Source organism: Ovis canadensis, chromosome 6, assembly GCF_042477335.2.
Source record: "Ovis canadensis isolate MfBH-ARS-UI-01 breed Bighorn chromosome 6, ARS-UI_OviCan_v2, whole genome shotgun sequence".
Classification (NCBI taxonomy): domain Eukaryota; kingdom Metazoa; phylum Chordata; class Mammalia; order Artiodactyla; family Bovidae; genus Ovis; species Ovis canadensis.
Window position 1 is genome coordinate 130,557,976 of NC_091250.1, and position 20,310 is coordinate 130,578,285.

General features: G+C 57.0%; 1 protein-coding gene across 2 annotated transcripts in view; it reads left to right on the forward strand.

Moving 5' to 3' along the window:
* The window catches only part of SORCS2 (sortilin related VPS10 domain containing receptor 2), a 491,847-nt gene that overhangs the window by 434,303 nt on the left and 37,234 nt on the right, over positions 1–20,310 (forward strand). For both annotated transcript variants that reach the window (XM_069594798.1, XM_069594797.1), the window contains exons 9-11: positions 2,722–2,901; positions 8,239–8,385; positions 13,656–13,758. In XM_069594798.1, coding sequence (XP_069450899.1) covers positions 2,722–2,901; positions 8,239–8,385; positions 13,656–13,758 — 430 coding nt within the window. The remainder of the gene's footprint in view (positions 1–2,721; positions 2,902–8,238; positions 8,386–13,655; positions 13,759–20,310) is intronic.

Below are 20,310 nucleotides of genomic sequence, written 5' to 3' on the forward strand. Positions count from 1 at the left end.
CTGTACCTGGCCAGGCTCCTCTATGGGATTTTCCAGGCAAGAATACTGGAGTTGCCATTTCCTCCTCCAGGGGATCGTCCCCACCCGGGGATCTCTCCCGCAGCTCATGCATTGGCAGACAGACCCCTTACACTGAGCCACTTGGGAAGCCGGTATAAGTATACACACACATGGAAACACATGTACCTATGTGTGATATTTTAATGTCTTTTGTTTAGAAATGGAGTCAACAAATGTCTCTGCTTCTAACTTTCCTTTTAAAAGAAGAATAATATGAATGATTTAAGGGGAAAATTGTATATTACTTATCACTCTCTAAACACCAAGGATTTTTAAAAGACTGGTCTCAGTGCGTGGAGAGAAACGAGCGCCCTCTAGCTCTGCTTGGGGGAAAGGAACATAATGTAACAACTTTAAAAATGCTCCTTCTCTCAGATGCAGCAATTTCCCTTTTTAGACTTATGCTGTGGTAATACAGAGAACACAGAGATCTATGTCTGGGAATGTTTATGCCTGTTTTGCACATCATGCTGGAGATGCTAAAAAGCTCACCAAGTGGGGAAATATTCAGTGAAATATGGTACATCCACAAAAGGGAATATCATGCAGTCACTAAAAGTGGTGTTTATAAATAATTGTAACAACAGAGAAACATGCTCCTCATACAACACGCAAGAGCAAGCTACAAACCATACTTGAGAAAGTATATGAATCACATTTGGGAACAAGCCCAGAAGTAAACATTTTTAAATGTTTGTATCAGGTTTCTCTAGGAGCAGTACTACAGGCAACTTTTACTCCCTTTATGCGTTTTCCTTTGTTTCCCAAATTCTAGTAAATGTCTACTCAGGTTTTGTAAACATTTACCCGGGTGTGGGGGAGGCAAACTCAGAATGAAGGCAATAGCCGTAAATACTGATCGATCCCCGTGTGACTGATGCTGGGCACTGCGTGAGCTCAGCACCTCGGGCCAATAGAAGGTTTTCTCATGCGGGGCTGCAGGATTAGTGGTACCCGGAAGGACACCTTGGCTTAGCATGGAGAAATAGGAGAGGGGAGGTGGGCGAGAGGAGCAGAGATGCCCCACTTCCCAGGCTTCAGGAGCAGCCCTCCCACTCGCCATCACCCTGCTGTCCCGTCTCACAGAGGGAACCGCAGGCCTGTGGCCCTGGCTCTGTAAGCCCTCCCTGGCTGTGAGCTGCTCGGGGTCCGTGGGCCAGGGCCCCGCCGCGCTGCAGGGCTGCCCCTGGGAGGGAGGTGCATCGCAGCTGTTTCACAGCACTGCCCCCCTCGTTTTTGCAAAGCCCTTGTTTTTGGCTGCACAGCACCAGGAGGTGGGGGTGGGAACAGGCAGGAGGGGAGGGGCCTTCACCGGCCTGCACCCTGCCCAGGCGGCCTCTTCACCGGATTGAAAGTCTGTAAAGGGAAGAGAACCCCCAAACTACACCGGCCGCGGTGGGCGGAGCCGCGGTCGTGACCAGCATTACCCCGCCCCCTCTGCCATCTGTCCTCGGCTCCTGGATCTTGGAAGCGCCTCCGCCAGAGGGGCAATAAAAGTCTAGGAGTGATAGAAGGCAAACCGGAGAGGCTGCAGCATAAAAGCTCGTTATGGCTTTGAAACAGGTCTGTTCAGATGCCTTTTCATGTGGCTCCCACGCAGCGTTTGGCGCTGGCTGGGAGTGAAAAGGAAAACAAGAAATTCAGCTTAGCCCTGGGTTTCTTCTTCTTCCTTTTTATTTGACTGTGGATTTTTTTCTTTATTCTGAATTGTCAAATCTGGAACAAATCCTGAGAGGGGGCGCCTGGCCCACTCAAGAGCTGCCAGGCATCGTGCTCCAGGCAGGCTTTGGCCTCGGCCGCTGACCTTCTCGGGGCAGGCCTCCTGCCCGCCTGCTGGCCAGGTGCCTGCCCTCAGCTCCCGCCAGGCCCTGAGCCGCCCACTGCCCTGCACGGGCCTTGTTAGCTGTGTGTCCAGCAGGAGGACCAAGGGCAGGGGCGTCCTGGCCTGGAGGAACTGTGGGCAAAGGGCAGCTCTCTGTATGTAGCAGGCCATCGAGGAGGCCCCGGGCATGAGGCTGAAGCGAATTAATCCAGCCCTCCTTCCCAGTGAACAACCTGGAGGGCAGAGACCAGTGTGGGTCCCCAGCAGGGCCCAGGGCCTAGCACAGCTCCTGGCACACAGCAGGCCCTTAATGAACACATGCTGAGTGAGTGAACTGACAGATAGCTTATCTGATCCTCAGGATGGAGTCGGGGAGGGGCCCGGAAGGAGGCCCGTCCCTGCCTCCCAGGGGTGATGGTCTGGGGTGCATGGGAGTCTCAGGCTCCTCCTAACTGCAGGGACAAGCAGGCAGACGGCATGGCAGGGGCAGGGGTGGGGGGAGGTGTCACTGCACCCCGCCCAGTGTCTGGGCAGCACCCCTACCCAATGTGGAGGGTGGGAACATGACCCCCATTTTGAAGCTGGGAGAACGGAGGCCCAGAGAGGTCAAGGGACTTGTCTACAGCCACAGGGCACTGCGGGCAGAGCCGGGATGAAAATCTGGGTCAGCCTGACGCCAAGAGGGCTGTGGCCGTCCCCCACCAGTCCCACCAGGTCTGAGGCCTGCCCACTCCTCCCCTTAGGCCTGCCCCATCCCCCCTACCCCCCACGCCCAGGCCAGCTTCCCTCCCCCGCACCGGCCCCCAGCCCGCACTGACCCCGCTCCCCCACGCCCCCAGGATCTGCAGGTCATCAGCACCGACGAGAGCCAGGTGTTCGTGGCCGTGCAGGAGTGGTACCAGACCGATACCTACAACCTGTACCAGTCGGACACGCGCGGCGTGCGCTACTCACTGGTGCTGGAAGACGTGCGCAGCTCGCGGCAGGCGGAGGAGAACGTGGTCATCGACATCCTGGAGGTGGGACCTGAGGGGCGTCTCGGGCCCACAGCCTGGGTTCCGCCCACTCCCTCCTGGCCCCTCTCACTTCTGCCCTGGCCCTTCCCATTCCAACCCCGGCCCCTCCCACCCTGCCCCGGCTCCTCCCACTCCCCCTCCTGCCCCTCCCACTTCCACCCAGGACCTCCCACTCCCGCCCAGCTCCTCCCACTCCCTCCCTTGCCCCTCCCATTCCCACCCAGGCTCCTCCCACTCCCTCCAGGCTCCCCCCACTTCCTCACAACTCCTCCCACTCCCTCCCTGGCTCCTCCCACTCCCTCCATGGCTCCTCCCACTCCCTTCCCAGCTCCACCCACTCCTGCCTGACTCCACCCACTCCCACCCGACTCCTCCCACTCCCTCCCCGGCTCCTCCCACTCCCTCCCCAGCTCCTCCCACTCCCTCCCCGGCTTCTCCCACTCCCTGCCCGACTCCTCCCACTCCCTCCCCGGCTCCTCCCACTCCCTCCCCGGCTCCTCCCACTCCCTCCCGGGCCCCCATCCCACCCTGCAAAAATGCCCTAATTTAGGCTTTGCAGATCTAGAGGATACCATGCAGGTACTTTCAGAGCAAGAGAGAAAACTCACTCTTTGTGGGGAAATTCAAAATCCAGTCTAGGAGCACTGTGTAACACTGCTCGTGAGAAGAATGGAATTCTTTTGTGGGGATGACATGTTGCTGAGTTGAGGTTCAGGTTAGCGGTCTCCACCGTCAACTTACTCGTCAGCTGTCATCTGCAGAGCCATGCGTGCCTTGAACGCCACTGCATGGAAACAGGCTGAGGGACAGAGGCTGGGACCCCTCCCATTGCTGGCCTCGCTGCCTCCCCCCACCCAGGACTGGTCTCCGCCCCGCTCTGCGTATCTCACCTTTGTCCAGCTCTCTCTAGATCCCTATCTCTGCCCTGGCCTGCAGCTCCTGTCTCTGGGGCTGGGGGTTGCGGCCTCCCTGCCTGAGATTCCCAGATCCCCCAGTGCCCTCCCTGGGGGTCCCACCCTATCTGTGTCCCATTTAAACCTCCACGTGCTCCTGTCGCATGATGCCAAAGGGCTGACCTGATCAGGTCAGAGGCTCTGAACTGGGGCTCCTGGCTCCCATGCGCTTGATTCCATACATATCAGCCCCGCATCCACAACGGCCCAACTGGGACCCGGCCTTTCAAGGCCACCTCTTGTATCCTTGTCCACACCAGACCCTGGAGGGGCTCCCTCAGCTGCTTTACAGGTAAGGAATCAGAGGCTCAGACAGGGCAGGCAACCTGCCCAGGTACTTGGGGAGGAAGTGAGAAAACCAGGACCAGCCCAGGTCTGTCGTCCCAAGCTCTGTCCACCCTCCTGGCCAGCACTCCCTCCGTCGGTCATTCACCATTAAGCTCCTCCCTCGGGGAGCCCTTGGCCAATGTATTCTCATAGCAGATGCTGGTGGTGGGCCTGCCAGACTCTGCCATCCCTGCCGGGCTGGGGAGAGCGTCCCATGGGTGGCCAGCCAAGCCTTAAGCAGACAGAGCAGGTCAGCTGGGGTGGGAGCAGGCCTCCCAGACAGAGCTGGGCTGCAGCCTCCATCTCTGAGTCATCAACAGCAGCACAGAACCACCTTCTCCAAGGAAGTGATAAATGTAAGCATTGGTTTACAGTGAGAACCCATTTGTGGGTTTACTGCCCCAGCTGGACACAGCCCACGGCTTAGGGCCATTTGCTAAAAGTTACATGCAGGAAAGGCATGTCATTGACTCAGGATGAGGGCACCGCAGACACCGCAGTTACACGCAGGATTGCCTGGCCCTCCGTGGGTATCCGTACCGCCTGTAGCACACGGCCAGCTCCAGGCCCCATCCCCCGGACACGGGGAGGGGTAGACCACTTCTCCCAGAATTTCATACTCTACAGGAAGACCAGCCCCCAACAGTGGTTCCCACCCGCTGAGTCAGCATCTGGAGAACGCTGTGAGTGGCAGTTAGCCAGCCCGGGGTGGGAGTCAGGGAGTGCTTCCTGGAGGAAGGGATGTGGATGGATCTAAGACCAAGCTGAAGTTAGCCAGGCTTGAGGAACCTGGAAACGGCAATTCATGCCAAAGCCCAGGCAGTGAGAGGCCATGGGGACTGGAGGGAGCTCATGTGGCCAGGCCCAAAGCTGGGCCTCCTTGTAAGTGACTTGGCTTCTCTGAAATCCACCTAATGTGCGTCACGGGTAGTGGTTACGAGCACAGCTCTGGAGCCCCACTGCCTGGGCTCAAATCCCAGTTCTGATATGTATTTGCTGTGTGACCTCGGGGAGGTTACTTAACCTCTCTGTGCTTCAGTTTCCTCGTAGTGAAACAAGGATGCCAGTAGTACCTTCCTCAGAGGGTTTCTGTGCCAACTGGAGGCACAGAAGGAGGCCTCTGTTTCACTGAACACTTACAGCAGCCCAGTACTCAGCGAGCTCCTGACAGTTTTCACAGCAGAGGCCTTTCTGGGGATTCAAGATCGTGCGTGGGGAAGGCCTGGCCTAAAGAGTCTACACGTGTGCCGGTTGCATTATCTCCGTGGTTATCATTCATCTGATGGCAGATCCAGGAAAAATGTCTTGTCCGAGACATCACAGGCAAACACTGGCCTGAGAGGCCTGGACTTTCAAGGGCCGTGAACTCACACCACTGCTTGGGGTGGGCAGGGGTGGCGGGGAGGTGTCCTGGTTCTAGGCCAAATGGCAGCTCTCCTCTGGGGGCCTCCTTGTGTTGGAGCTTGGGTTAGGAAGGGGGATATGGGGGCTTCTCTGGCAGCTCAAGATGATGAAGAAACTGTCTGCCATGCGGGAGACCTAGGCTTGATCCCTGGGTTGGGAAGATCCCTAGGTTGGAGAAGGGAATGGCTACTCACTCCAGTATTCTCACCTGGAGAAGCCCATGGACTGAGGAGCCTGGTGGGCTGCAGTTCATGGAGTCTCAAAGAGTCGGACACGACTGAGTGACTAACACTTTCATGGGGGTTCCCAGTCCTGTGCCCTGACCCTGAGAAGTCCTGACCACACCTGGGAGACAGCCATGCCATCGTAATGGGCTGAACGCGACCCCCCCGCCACCCCGACCAAAAAAAAAGGTAAAACCACATTGAAGCCATGACCTTGAGCTGCTTAGGGAAAAGGATCTTTGCAGCGTCACTAAGTGAAGGGTCTTGAGATGAGCTTGTGTTGGGTTCTAAACCCATGACAAGCATCCTTATAAGGATCAGAAGAGGAAACACAGACACACAGAGAGGGGGCTCTGTGAGGACGGAGCAGAGAGCGCCTGGAGACCCCTGAAGGTGGAGGAGACGAGGAAGAGGAACTTCGGAGAGAGGACCGCGCTGCCAGTGCCTGGATCATGGACCTCTGGCCTCCCCACTGTGAGGAAACAGAATTTCTGTTGTTTGAGCCCCGCCCCCTCCGACTTTGTGATACTTTGTCACGGCAGCCCCAGGAAGCCAGCACAGCGGTGAGAAGGGTGGGCACATGGAACGGGCACGTCAGCTTTGGAAGCTGGCGCTCAGCTGATCAGACCCACCCCAGGGAGACTCGGCCTGCTCCTACCTCTCTGCGACAGGAGGGTCCGGGTTATTTACTGCTGAGTGTTTTCATGGAGACCAGTTGGGATATAAAAGAGTGCTTTCCGTCAAGCCATCACCGGGCAAATCAGCATCAAATCTGCCCCTGGGACATCAGGGAAGGCATTCGAACCCAGCACGAGGCAGGCTGGATGCCTGCCCCCAAGTGATGCTCAGATGGGCCTGAAACAGTGACGTCACCACGAGTGAGAGAGAAGGGGCCGTGGTCCTCCTCCCCCGGGTCGTCCCCCAGAAAGACCATCCCCGAAACATCATCTGTGGAGTGAAGGCCAGACCGCCATCCTCACCCCAGACAGCAGCCTCCTAGCAGAAGACACAGGCAAAGGGGATGGAGTCGGCAGACAGAAGATGGGAAGAGTTTCCAGCGCTTTCCATGAGGCCCACTGCACTCTCGGGGGTCCTCGCGAGTGCAAGGAGCAGAAGGGAACAGGAAACCCACGGAACCATGGAAAAATGCCCAGGGAGCCGCTGCACGACTGGCTTTGAAGATGGAGGAGGGGCCGCAAACCAAGCACCTCGGGTGCCTCTAGACGCTGGGAAAGGCAAGGACCCGGCGTCTCCCTGGAGCCTCCAGGACGAACCGGCCCCCGGCACCTTGCTCTCAGCCTGTGGGACCCACTCTCGTTGGGCTTCCGGCCCCCAGAGCTGTCACACGATCTTGTGTAGTTTAAGCCCCATCGGTCTGTCACCTGTCGCAGAAGCCACAGGAAACGCGCACACCGTTCACTCTGCATCGGAGTCTTCAGGTTCCTCCCCAGCCTGCTCCCCACCTGGTGGGCCCTTGCCACGGAGGCCTAGGAAAGCAGCGACCTCGTGCAGTCTGAGAAGTTAATGCAATGCTGTTTATTGACCCCCTTGACCGCCACATAGAAGGCACTGTGAACATCACCGTGGCCCTGAGCTTCACCTTTGGTCAGGGAACTCCAGATAAATCTTGTAAGTCCGTGCCTCAGTTGCCCTGGGTTCATGCTATTTATAGAGCAGCAAAGGCTGCTTCAGGCCCATGGGGGCTCCAAGGAACTCGGGCCACACCAGCAGGCCTCAGTTACTAGGTCTCAGGCCTCCACGCCCAAGGAACTTGCCAGAAAAACTCATCTCCATAGGATCACTAGATTGAACAACTGGGAATTGCTGATGCTTGACCATTTCTTATGAGCCGACTCAGTGGCTGACTATGGCGTGTGTGTGGCCCACCTCCCTGGGCCCCTGGAATCCTGAGAAAGGGAGCATGGGGAACTTTGACCCTCATCCAGGGCAGGCTGGGACCAGCATGGACCCCAACCTCAACCTCCTGTGGCAACCTCCTGCGGGGCTGAGCTGATGAAGTCCCTGGAGGGAAGCCCAGAGTGACTCCACTAGTCCAGGCCCTGTGGGTCCCCTGGGAAGGAGGCAAGGGACTGGGACTCTGAGTCAGGAGCTCAGGCTAAAGACGGGGTGTCCAAGATGCGCATGCACATCAAGGACCAGGGCTCTGCTCGCTGTCTGACAACAGAGGCTGGACCTGGGAGGACAGCTTGGTGACATGAAATGCACTTGGAAAGCGGGGTCAGACAGAACCATCTCCCAGTCAGAGCTCAGACTGCATCTCTGCTCCCTTGCACCCTGAGCCCCACTCACCTCCAGGGTGTACAGCCAGCCTTGGCTCAGGGCTGTTGTCAGGGACAAACGAGGCCTTGCACACAGAGCTCTCGCAAGGGGCCAGGCAGGCATTTACCATCCTTCTTGTGCTTCTGTCCCAGGTCCGCGGGGTGAAAGGAGTCTTCCTGGCAAACCAGAAAGTCAACGGGAAGGTGGTGACACTCATAACCTACAACAAGGGCCGAGACTGGGATTACCTGAGGCCTCCCAGCACGGACATGAATGGGAAACCAACCAACTGCAAGCCTGTGAGTTGCCTTGCTCACTGCACACACCTTCCCTGGGGTGGGCACCGGCAGCAACTGCAGGATCCAGGGGTCAGAGACGCTGACGTCTGAGAAGGGCCATCTGAGAGACATGAGCCACCTATTTCTCTGGGTGTGGTGGAGAAGGCAGTAAGAAATTCCTTGCTTTACTGAAGAGGTCAGAGAGGGGAGTGTATCGGTCAGCTCTGGTCACAACAGTGCTGTGTAACAAACCACCCCAAACAGCAGTCACTCTTTTTCAGATCTGTGAGAGGCTGGGCTCGCTCACACACCTAGGGGCTATGATTTAAGAAGGGACCTGGCATCCTCCTCCCGGGACCAGCCCAGGCACACTCTGGGCAATACAGAGGTCAGGAGGGTGAGCAGACACATTGCAAGAAGGTTGCAGGCCTGCTTGTGCTGCATGTGCTAAGCCCTGTCGGCCAGTGTCAAGGGCCAAGCAGCACACTCTGCCTGCGGAAGTGGGGGCTGGGGCTGGATAAATGGGGGGGCCAGGACACAGTCCAAATCTCATGAGCTCCAAGCTGACCCTGATCTTCCAAGGGTGCCTTTCTACATGAGTACGAGTGTAGGCTGCCCCATGTCTTGGCTGCCCTGGGGGTGGGGCAGGCTTTTCCTCTTCATTCAGCGAACTCCTGTTGACATCTGAAAACCCTGTCTGCATGTCCCTTCTACAGAGAAGCCTTCACTGGGCACACATGCTTCTGTTTCCCACCGGCCCTGACTGGAAGCTCCTCACAGGCAGGGGCCCCCATCCATTGCTGTGCTCTGTAAACAGAAAGAGCAATGGTGCCTCTTTTACACGAATATTCATTCAACAAACATGTACCAGGACCTATTATGGAAAGGCACTCTTCTGGGTGTTGAGAATACATCAATACACAAAACAGCAAGCAATTCGGCCCTCTTGGGACCTGCCTGGATCTCCTCAGGGCCCCTCAAGATGATAGGCACCCCACCTGACCAGCCAGTGACTGCCCCCCAGGACCAGGGTGGGGCTCTGCACCCTCCGGGCAGAGCCTCAGGTCCTCGTTCCCTGACCTCACCAACTAGGGGGCTACACTTGGCTTCTGCATAAGCCCCCCTCCTGCTAGCAACAAGGGATAATACACCTGTCGACCTACGGGGAGAATTAATTACCTGCCACTTGTAAAAGCGCTTCTGAGAACAGAATTGCTGTGAAAGGGCTAATTTTTGTATCATCATCGACAAAGTTAAGCCATATTAATCTGTCAAAGCAAGTTTTCGCTAAGAATAGATTCTTGTCTGCAATTATGCAGCTCAGCAAGGAGATAACCTTTCGAGATTTATGCCCCGGCCTTAAAATAATAAAAGTGGGAGCCAGCTGGTAGGTGCGTGGCCACAGGCAGTCAGGCCAAGAGCCCGATGGGCACAGCGGAAGGAGGACAAGCGTCAGGATGCCCAGCTCGGCCCGAAAGGCAGGAGCCGCGTCCTTGGCTCCCCGGCCATCCCCTGCGTGTGCAGCCCTGGCGGCCGTGGGCGGGGCGTGCGGGGCGTGCGGGGCGGCGTCAGCGCGGCCCTCCTCCTGGGTCTCTTCTCTGTGTCCTTCACTAAGCCGTGCAAACTCTCAATGCACAGGGCAGGCTACACTTGAGGTTTTACTTCTCATCGGAAAAGTGATTCCTTCTTATTGCAGAATACCTGGAAAATGCAGGAATGTAGAGAAAGGGAAATAAGTTACACCTGTAACTGCGTCACTCAGAATTGACGGTGTCAGGCATTTTTCTTTCCCATCCTTTGGCTTCCAGTCACGTTAAAAAGTTCTGTTGGGGATCCCGACACATGGGATTTCTGAGCCTTCTGTTTTTCTTTTAACTCTGGGTCAGAAAGATTTTCCTGGGTCATATGACAAGCTCTCTGGCTGGGAAGATCGCCTTCTAGTGACAGGGAAATGAAGGAGTCTTTTTTATTTATTTATTTATTTTTTAACTGAAGGATAACTGCTTTACAGAATTTTGCTGTTTTCTGTCAAACCTCAACATGAATCAGCCATAGGTGTACATATATCCCCTCCCTTTTGAACCTCCTTCCCATCTCCCGCCTCATCCCACCCCTCTAGGTTGATGCAGAGCCCCTTTTTGAGTTTCCTGAGCCACAGAGCAAATTCTGAAGGGGACTTTTTAACAGACGAGCATGGATCAGACCTGTTTTCGGATGCTCGGTTGCCCTTGGAGGTAGTTTTGCCTCTCTTGACCTTCGGGCTCAGAATGAAAACCTGTCCGTTTTGCCGTCCATGGCCGCTCTTCTCAGACACCGGCTGAGCCGAGCGGTGGGGTGTGCAGGTGAGCAGGTCCCCTTGCTCACAGTGGCCAACAGTGGGGCCTTCCAGCCAGCCGACAGTCTCTGATGGACACCCCTTTAGCACGCCAGCCAGCTCCCACGTGTGGAGGGGCCAAGGAAGGGGCGCCCTGGGGCAGCGTGGTCCTGCCCCCTCAGCCCGTCACACCCACCCAGGCCCTGCAGGTACCCAGGCCCACTCTCCAGGACCAGGCGCTCAGCACCGCCTCCCCTGGCATCAACCTGCCCTTGAGGTCTTCCCACCCGTGCCCTCGGTAGCCCTGGGGGACCCCGCCGTGTCTAACTCTGCACCCCAAGAGCAGCCTGGTGCTCGGTGCATCCCCTCCCATCATCTGTGCAGGTGCTGAGGGCCCTGTGGGTCGGCCTCTCCAGGCCTGCCATCCCTTCATCAGCTCAGCGCAGACATGGCTGGGCCTTGTGTCAGCAAGTTAGAACCCCGGCAGAGCGCCCCCAAAGCTCCAGGACCTGCTGGAAGGACCTGTGTGGCTCAAAAGGGGACCACAGCCCTGCCAGGGTCCTGTGGGCCACTTGTGACCACAGGGACCCCTGAGATGTTCCATCTGTGCCCCCATCAAGCGTCCAGCAGTTAAGACAGCCGCAGTGGGCTGGGGATGGGGAAGGGAAGTCAGGCCTCACCACTCCCAGAGATAGTGGTACTGTGAGCACAGAGCGTCAGGGTGTGTGCAGAGGGCTGGCTGCAAGCTGGGGAGCGTGGCCACTCCACCCAGGACCTGGCACCCGGGACTCCTGGGGCGCCAGAGCAGGGCCGTGCCTGGGCCGGACCTTCTTGGCCCAGGAGCACGTCTGTGGACACAGCAGGACGGGCCATGTCCCTGCAGAGGCGCCGTCTCCTCCTGCCTTGAGTTTCCCTCTGCAGCTGAAGACTGGCCCTGCTCACAGAGGTCATGGGCACCCCTCCCCCAGACACACCATCACCCCCCGGGAGAGGGGGCTGAAGGTGCCCCGAAGGTGTTAGGTCACCAACCTGCTTCTCAGTTGTAAGAAACCAGGAGAAATCCAGGTCAGGCTGCAGCTTAACCTGCCGCAGCAGGTCAGGTTTATCCTGCTCAGCCAAGGGCTCCCCTTCTCTGGGGGGCTCCCGTCTGGGGGGACTCAGCGACCAAGCTGCCTGCCCACGGGGCCCTGCCAACCTCAGGCTGCCCTGGGGAGGGTCTAGCCCACCAAGTCTGCTTAAAAGTGGGGCTCTTCCAGCTCATTTTGCCACCTCTTACTTTATTCTTTAGCAGCTTGACTGAGATGCCGGTCACATCCCATACAATTCACCCATTTAAACTGTAACAATTCAGTGGTTTCTGGAATCGTCACAGAGCTGGGCGCCCATCAGCACGGTCCACTTTAGACTCAAAAAGAAACCCTGTACCCTTGAGCCACCACCCCCATTCTCCTCACCCCACGCCCTGCCCTGAAGTCCACTTCCTGTCTATAGACTTCCCTGCTCTGGACATTTGCGATGAACGAAACCATACAGGGTGTGATGAAACTAATATATACTTTAAAACTCTGGTACAGACCAATCAAGCTCCTCTCCCACTGGATCAGGCCCTGGGCACCTGGCCCAGATCAATATCCAATTTATTGATCGCTTTGATTTTTACCTTCGGATAATCTATATAAAATGTATGCAGTTCACGGGCCAGAAGAAAGTGTTAAAGCAACATTAAATGTAGAGAAAAGAGAGGTCTCTCAGATGGATTTCGGTAGATGGTAGAGTATGGAGTGTCCCTGGGAGGGGTGGGCGACAGGCAGTCCTGGCTGATGGCTGGCAGGTCACTCCCTGGGGTCGTGTCTGGTGGCCTGGGGGGAGCTGTGTGGAGACCTGGGGCCTCGTCCTAGGTCCTGTGGTTTTGTGTTCTACGCAGATGTGACCGAGGGCTGGTGGGGCTTGTGGTCGTGAGTCACCGAGGTCTGGGGAGACTCAGGAGGGTCAGTCCAGAGGATACATCCTTTCAGCTCGTCTACTCCCCTGGGCCCCCCAGTCCCACCCCAGGGAGCTGGCTTGGCCTCTACCATCTCAGCAGAGTAGGGGGGATGGGGGGACAGGCAGCTGGGGCAAAGACAGATGTGGGGGTCTGACGATGCTGGACAAGAACCAGCTGGTACTTCCTCGTTCTGGGCGCCACCGGCCTGGTTTGCCTGGAAGGGCCAGCACCCCCATCCCACCCGCAGGGCTTACAGTGTGGACTTTGAACCAGGCAGCCCCAGCTGTGGCCCCAGCCCCAGCCGTGAGAAGTTGCTTAAACACACTGTGCCTCGGTTTCCCCTCCAGCACAGAGGGGATGGCAGGATGGGTGCTGAGAGCCTTTGCACCTCGTAAAGCGTGTGGCTCGGTGCTGGCCCTGAGGCGGCCGCCAAGCAACACGAGGCGTGGTAGAGGGCTTCCAACAGCCAGCGTTTCTGCCCCTTCAGCCAGGGCGCCAGCCAGGCTGTGTCCCTGATGTACTCTGCTGATGGTCGAGAGTAACCTGGGCTCTCACACACCCACTGTGCTGCCTGCCTCCCCCAGAGGATGCAGAGTTTACGGGCTGCCCACAGCTGTCCCCTGATGCCCATGGTCACGTAAGAGGCCCCCAGTGAAGGTTCTGGGTGGATGAATGTGGCCCTGGGTCGTGCAGGCTCCTGGAGTCCCGCTCTGTGGCCCAGCTCTGCACTCAGGAGCCACTTTGGGGAACCCACCCTCCAGCACCCAGGCCGGGAGGCCCCTCCTCTGGAGAAGCCCTCTTGGCCCCAACCTGATGACCTTCACCCAGGGGTCAGCCTCCAAGCCTCCTCCCACCTTCCTCCCACTCCTCTAAGACACTCTGGCGCTGCCTTCCCGCCCGGAACCCACGGGGCTGCGTCCGCCTGGGCCCTGCCTTCTCTCGGGTCGCCGCTCCCTCCCCAGCGCTGACCGCGACTCCCTCTCCCCCTTGCAGCCGGACTGCCACCTGCACCTGCACCTGCGCTGGGCAGACAACCCCTACGTGTCGGGCACCGTGCACACCAGGGACAGCGCCCCCGGCCTGGTCATGGGCGCAGGTAGGAGGCCGCCTTCGTGGCCAGACCACGGGAGCCACACCGCCCACGCGAAGCTCCAGGCTCGGGGTGGAACCTGACGGCCACAGGCCTGGGGCCACGGTGTGTCCACTGGAACAGCGCCACAGCATCCCCAGGAAGCCCAGGCTTCTTGGCACCTCCCCCTGAGGGACGTCTGCATGGTCCAGAGTGGACACATGATAGGTGTTCACTAAATGAATGGATGGATGGATGGATGGATAGGTGGATGGATGACCAATGGAAGAATGGATGGATAGATGGACAGATGTATGGAAGGATGGATGGATGGGTGGATGACCAGTGGAAGAACAGATGGATGGATGAATGGATAGGTGGATGGATGACCAATGGAAGAATGGATGGATGGATGGATGGAAGGGTGGATGGATAGATGGATAGAAGGATGGATATAGATGAATGGAAGAATGGATAGATGGATGGACAGATGTATGGAAGGATGGATGGATGTGTGGATGACCAGTGGAGGAACAGACGGATGGATGAATGGAAGGAGGGAAGGATGGATGGGGGGCAGGATGGGTCAGAGGATACTTGAATAGTTGAAAGAATAATAGTCTGATGGCCCAATGGAAGGATGGAAAACAAAATGGTGCATGAATCCATGGAAGGATGGATGGGTGAGTGGATGGAAGGGTAATCTGTATCATGGTTGATAGTTATTGGTCCCTAAAGAAGTTTCTAGTTGGGAGAGAGAGACACACATACAACTTACATAAGGGGAAAAAAGAAACATATGTTGTGATTGTGTCTGTCTACCCCATTAAACTAGAAACTTATTCAGGGGTCACTGAATGTGTGCTGATCAAATAAAACTCTAAAATAAGGTTTATGTGAGTTAGAAGAATCATTGCAAATAAAATCACATGTTTTAAAAGTCCAGTGCCAGGCAGCGGCTGGCGTCTGGCTTCCCTTTCACCCTTCAGAGAGGGGACAGCCTCACCAGCTCTCGGCAGCTCAGCCCTGATGCTCTGCCCACAGCTGGCACGGTGGCCGCTTCTCCCCTGCCAGGCCCCTCTCATCACCACCGTGACCCTGAGAGGTCAGCACCCCCACTTTGCAGAGGAGGCAGCGAACCTGAGGAGAGGGAAGACTTGCTCGCAACTTGCAAGGTGTCCTCCTGAAGCTTGAGACCCACCCCAGGCTCCTCTGGGAAAGGAAGTCCCCTGCCCTGGGAGGACTGCTGTGCCCCTTGAAACTGCAGAGAGCAAGACTTTGGGGCAGGCTCACCAGCCGGCCACTGGTCCTGGGGGCAGAAGGGCCAGGCTGGAGCTGTGCACACCCAGGCGTGGATGGGGCGTGCGGCAGTCAGGGAGACAGCGTGTCTACCTCGTCACAGAGCAGGGACCGCCAAGGCCTGGGCCAGGGCTCATGGCTGCCTGACCCCGGGGCTCCATCCCTCTTTCTGCTCCAGCACCAGCTGCAGCCTGGAGAATCTGGACCCCAGACCCTGGGCTGGATGACGCATCTGACCCTCCAGCAGACGTGTCCCCGCCTGGCGGCTGTGTGTGAGAGAGTGAGCGAGTGAGTGAGTGATGAGAGGGCGAGTGAAGGAGTGAGTGAGTGAAGGAGTGAGTGAGTGAGTGAATGAATGAGTGAGTAATGAATGAGTGAGTGAGTGAAGGAGTGAATGAATGAGTGAGTGAGTGAATAAGTGAATGAGTGAGTGAATGAATGAGTGAGTGAATGAATGAGTGAGTGAATGAATGAGTGAGTAATGAATGAGTAATGATGAATGAGTGAGTGAATGAAGGAGTGAGTATGAATGAATGAGTAGTGAATGAATGAGTGAGTGAATGAATGAAGGAGTGAATGAATGAAGGAGTGAGTGAATGAAGGAGTGAAGGAGTGAGTGAGGGAAGGAGTGAGTATGAATGAATGAGTGAGTGAATGAATGAGTGAGTAATGAATGAGTGAGTGAGTGAAGGAGTGAGTAAGTGATGAGTGAGAGAGTGAATAAGTGAGTGAATGAGAGAGTGAATGAATGAGTAAAGGAATGAATGAGTGAGTAAAGAATGAATAAGTGAGTGAGTTAGTGAGTGAAGGAGTAAGTTGAGTGAGTAAATGAAGGAATGAATGAATGAGTGAGTGAATGAGTGAGTGAATGAATGAATAAGTGAATGAAAGAATGAGTGAGTGAATGAATGAATGAGAGAGTGAATGAGTGAGTGAATGAATGAGTGAGTAATGAATGATTGAGTGAGTGAGTGAGTGATGAATGAATGAGTGAGTGAATGAATGAGTGAGTGAGTGATGAATGAATGAGTGAGTGAATGAGTGAGTGAATGAGTGAGTGATGAATGAATGAGTGAGTGAATGAATGAGTGAGTGAATGAATGAGTGAGTGAGTGAGTGATGAATGAGTGAGTGAGTGAATGAATGAGTGAGTGAATGAGTGAGTGAATGAATGAATGAGTGAGTGAATGAATGAGTGAGTGAGTGAATGAATGAGTGAGTGAGTGAGTGATGAGTGAGTGAGTGATGAGTGAGTGAGTGAGTGAGTGAGTGAATGAGAGTGAAAGAATGAGTGAGTGAGCCAGTGAACGAGTGAATGGCCACGCTGAGGCGGCAGGGCCGTCCTTCCAGACAGAGGAGGGAAGATGCACGTTATCCTGAAGAGGGGGGCGTTTCAGTGGGGGGCGGCAAGCGATACAACCAGACAGAGATGACGGCAAGGAAGAGCTTTCCGCTTCTGGGCCTCCTTCTGCCCATCCGTGCCCCAGGGGTCTTAGTCAGTGGCTGCCACTGGGGCGGGGTCCTCCTGCTTCCAGGCGGGTGTCGATGACAAAAATGCGATTTCAATGCCGCACGTGGGGCACCAGCTCCCACGCAGAGAGGGGTCAGGCCACCTGTGTCAGGCACCCTCGGTCTTGTGGACTCAGGTCCCTGGACCCGAAGGCAACGGTGTATTTAAAACGCACGTTCATGATGGCTTGAAACCTCAAATTCTTGACCAAAAGTGCAAAAGGCACAGTTTCAAACGTTCCCAGCACTCAGAAGACTTTGAAAGCTCAGGACAAGCGTTCCAGCCCCCAGGGAAGCTGCGAGGATCTGCAGGAGCTTCGCTCACCGTATGCGAGTCACAGAAGGGGGAGCGCAGGGGGTGGATGGCCGCCTCCCTCTGCCCCTCCCTCCCTCCCCTCACTGTCCCCCCGCCAGGGGCAGGATGCTGCATTTATACTCCATTCCGCAGCTTTTTAACCTCGCCATGGCTTTCCCGAGATGGAGATGGAGCCATCTGTACAACGTGGGCCAACTGAGGTGTGAATTTTTTTACATCCTCCATCTAGCCCTGGGTGTCTGCTGGGAACAGAGAACCAGAGAGGGGAGGTGGAGTGAGCTGGGCTCCCTCGGGCCCCGCCGCTGCTGCTAAGCAGGGACCAGCTTCCCACTGGTGGCCCCCTGTGGGCTGGGCAAAGCGGCAGGAGCAGTGGGTCCAAATGAGGGCTTGTCTCTGTCTGGGCTGAGCCGCCTGAGGCAGCCGGGGGGTGATGGCTGTCTGTTTCCAGGGAGCCTCTGCGCGGATCTCCCATCACTCACCCCTCACCCTGGGACAGGCAGAGGCTGCCATACGCCCGGCTTCTGCCACATTCCAGCTGCTGGGCTCTGGGCGTGACTGGTGCCTCCGAACATCAGCACCCTCATCTGCAGAAAGAGAGAAAGACCTCTGTTTGGTGGATGCCAGGCGTGTTTCCGCAGCTCTCCCTATCACTTAGACAGCGCCTGGGCACCACCGCCTTTGAGCCGAGCTCCACGCCAGGCGCTTTCTGCTGGAAGCCTGTCCTCCGGGCCCATGGACGAGAGGCTAGACCCACAGCGGTGACTCCAATGAGGTCGGAAAAGGAGAATTTAAGAAGCAAAGAAAGGAACATTGGCTTCTAACCACCAGGGTCGAGAAGCAGCCTCAGAGGGTGAACCCAGCAATAAGCGCGGCAGGCCAGGGTGCCAGCTGGAACGTTCTCCCCTGGCTGGGCCGCGTCAAGGGGACGAGCTTCTAAGGAGGCAGCAGACACAGATGCGTGGTCTGGACTGAGGGGACCGGTCCGGTTCGGACTTGGCCCTTCCCGAGTTCTTGCTGTAGGGCGGGCGCTGCACCTCCCGGAGCCGCCCTGCCAGGTCCTGGGCCCCCCACGCAGCACATGCTGCTTCTGGCTCTGCATCCAGGGGGTGAATCCTCAGGGCCACACAGAGCAAAGGCTGCAGACGCCTCCTGGACACAGCTCCGGGGGAGTCCCACGGCCAGGAAAACCCTGAGGGGCCGGGAAGGGGAGCTCGGAACACCTCCGTCCTCTCTGTGCCAGGAAGAGCCCCCGGGGCCCCCAGTAGGAGCCCTGTCTCCTGGTCCAGGCCGCCTTCCTCCTCGGCCAAGAGGAGATGGGGGTGGGTCTTGTGTTGATCTTCTGCTCTGTTCGGGCCCTGAGGTCCTGGCCGCTCTGCAAGCTGCAGGCCAAGGAAGGTCAGAAAGGAAACGTGCATTCAGGGAGTGCTTACTGTATGCCAGGCCCTGAGAGCATGGACGCAGGGCAGAGAGGCCAGACTGTTGGGGGAGGAGGCCCAAGGAGAGCCCAGAGCAGCCAGGAGGGACACAGCACCGGGGACGTCCCCTGGGCCTCAGTTTCCTCTCCCTAAGGTGAGGGCCCCGGCCTCCAAGCTCCTGCAGAGCCTTCTGCTCTGATGGCCTGTGGACGTGTCCTCTGAATCTCCCCTGATGTCCCGCCCCCTGCCCCTGTGCCTGTTTGGTGACTGGCAGCCTGACAGCCTTGGTAGACTAAGCAAGGAAAACAGATCGCGTCACTTAAAAGAGAGACATCACTCCCCCCAAAACCACGGGCGGCAGATCCGCCTGTGAGGTTGTGCTGACCCTGTAGCCTTTGCTGCACGGCTTCGGTATTGGACGCACGGGTCCTGGCATCTCTGTTGGTGTCTGGAAGGACAGGGGGTGGAGATAAAGGGCACCCCTTCCGTCCTCTGCCCACCCCCCAACCCCCAGCTTTTGCCTTCATTCCGTCACCCCACTGACTGTGCTCAGCAGCTTTTCCTGAGCGCCTTGCCATGGCCGGGCGGGTAGAAGGGAACCCAACTCGGCACCTGCCCCTCTGCCCCACCTCCCCTGACCAACCTCCCCTCCCACCTCGCTGCCGTCGCCAAGGCCCAGCCCACTGCCTGGCACATCTGCCCCTTTCGCTTGACCAGTGGCATTCGTCTTTCGAGGCAAGGGGCAGAGGTCGCTTCCTGCAGGAATCGCTCCTGGATTCCCCTCCTTCGTGGGTCTGTTACCTTTCCCTTCTCTGCTTTCACGGTTCCCCGGGATCCCAGGCATCCTCAGCCCTGCCCCGGTTGCAGGGCATCCTTCTTCCCTGGCTAGGTGGAGAGGTCCCTGGGAGCCAGGGCTGTGGTTGCTCAGCTGGCACCCCCTGCAGCTTAGCACAAGGCTGGGGAGAGAGCAGGCACTCAACAGATGCTGATGGATACGTGCAGGGGGAGGGGGAGGGGTGGAACTGATGAAGGAGAGACGAGGGGATGGAAGGATGATGGATGGATGATAAATTAACGAAGGCTGGATAGATAATAAATTGATGAGGGATGGATGGGCAGATAATAAATTGATGAAGGAAGGATGGATGGATGGATAATAAATTGATGAGAGATGGATGGATGGATAATAAATTGATGAAGGGTGGATGGATGATTTGGATGTTGGTTGGACCTCAAAAAAAAAAGGCAGGCATGCAAGCCCTTGGCTGCTCTGCTTGAACTGGCTTTGACTCATCTCTGAGAACGATCCCTCTCCCGTGGGATTGTCTAGTGACATCTACACTTGGCTCTGGAGGAGGCGCTCCTGAGGGCACCATGTGGATAAGGCGCCAGAGGGCATGTGCTGCTCAGGTTGCTGGGTCAGGGGCCTCTGGGGCTCCAGGAAGAGTCCGGAAGGGCTACTGTGTCCTCAAAGCAAGTCCCCTTCATCCTGGAAGGAAGCTCAGGTCCCTGGCTCCCCCACCATCATCATGTGGTCAGAACAGAAGCCTGTGAAATCTGACATGTCAGAAAATTCTGCTGTTGGAGCCCCTTCCCCGGAGGCTGTCTGGGGTCACCCAGCCCAGCTCCAAGGCTGCCGTGACCGTCCTGGAGCCGTGTCCTCCAGGCGACCAACATTCTTCCTGTTGGAGTCCACTCGGCCAAGCCTCCTGGTCTTCAAACCGGAGTCACCTTGGTTACTAAGCAGGGGTTCTTTGCCCCCACTCAGCAGCACCCCCAGATTAAGTCCTAGCCCCGGAGAGTGGCCCCTTCGAGGCTGGTGACCCACCTGCCAGGCTGGTATAGGGTCAGGTGAACCAGGACCCAGGAGGAGCCTGTTGGCCGCCCAGCTGACTTGGTGCCCACTTCCCCATCCTCCAAACGGCCCCTCGATGGATGCTTAATGAGCACCTACTATGTGCTTGTCCTGGACGGCCCCATGCTGCCCGGACCGGCCTCTGGCCTCCCCTCTACCCATCCCCCAGGGGCTACCTCCAAATG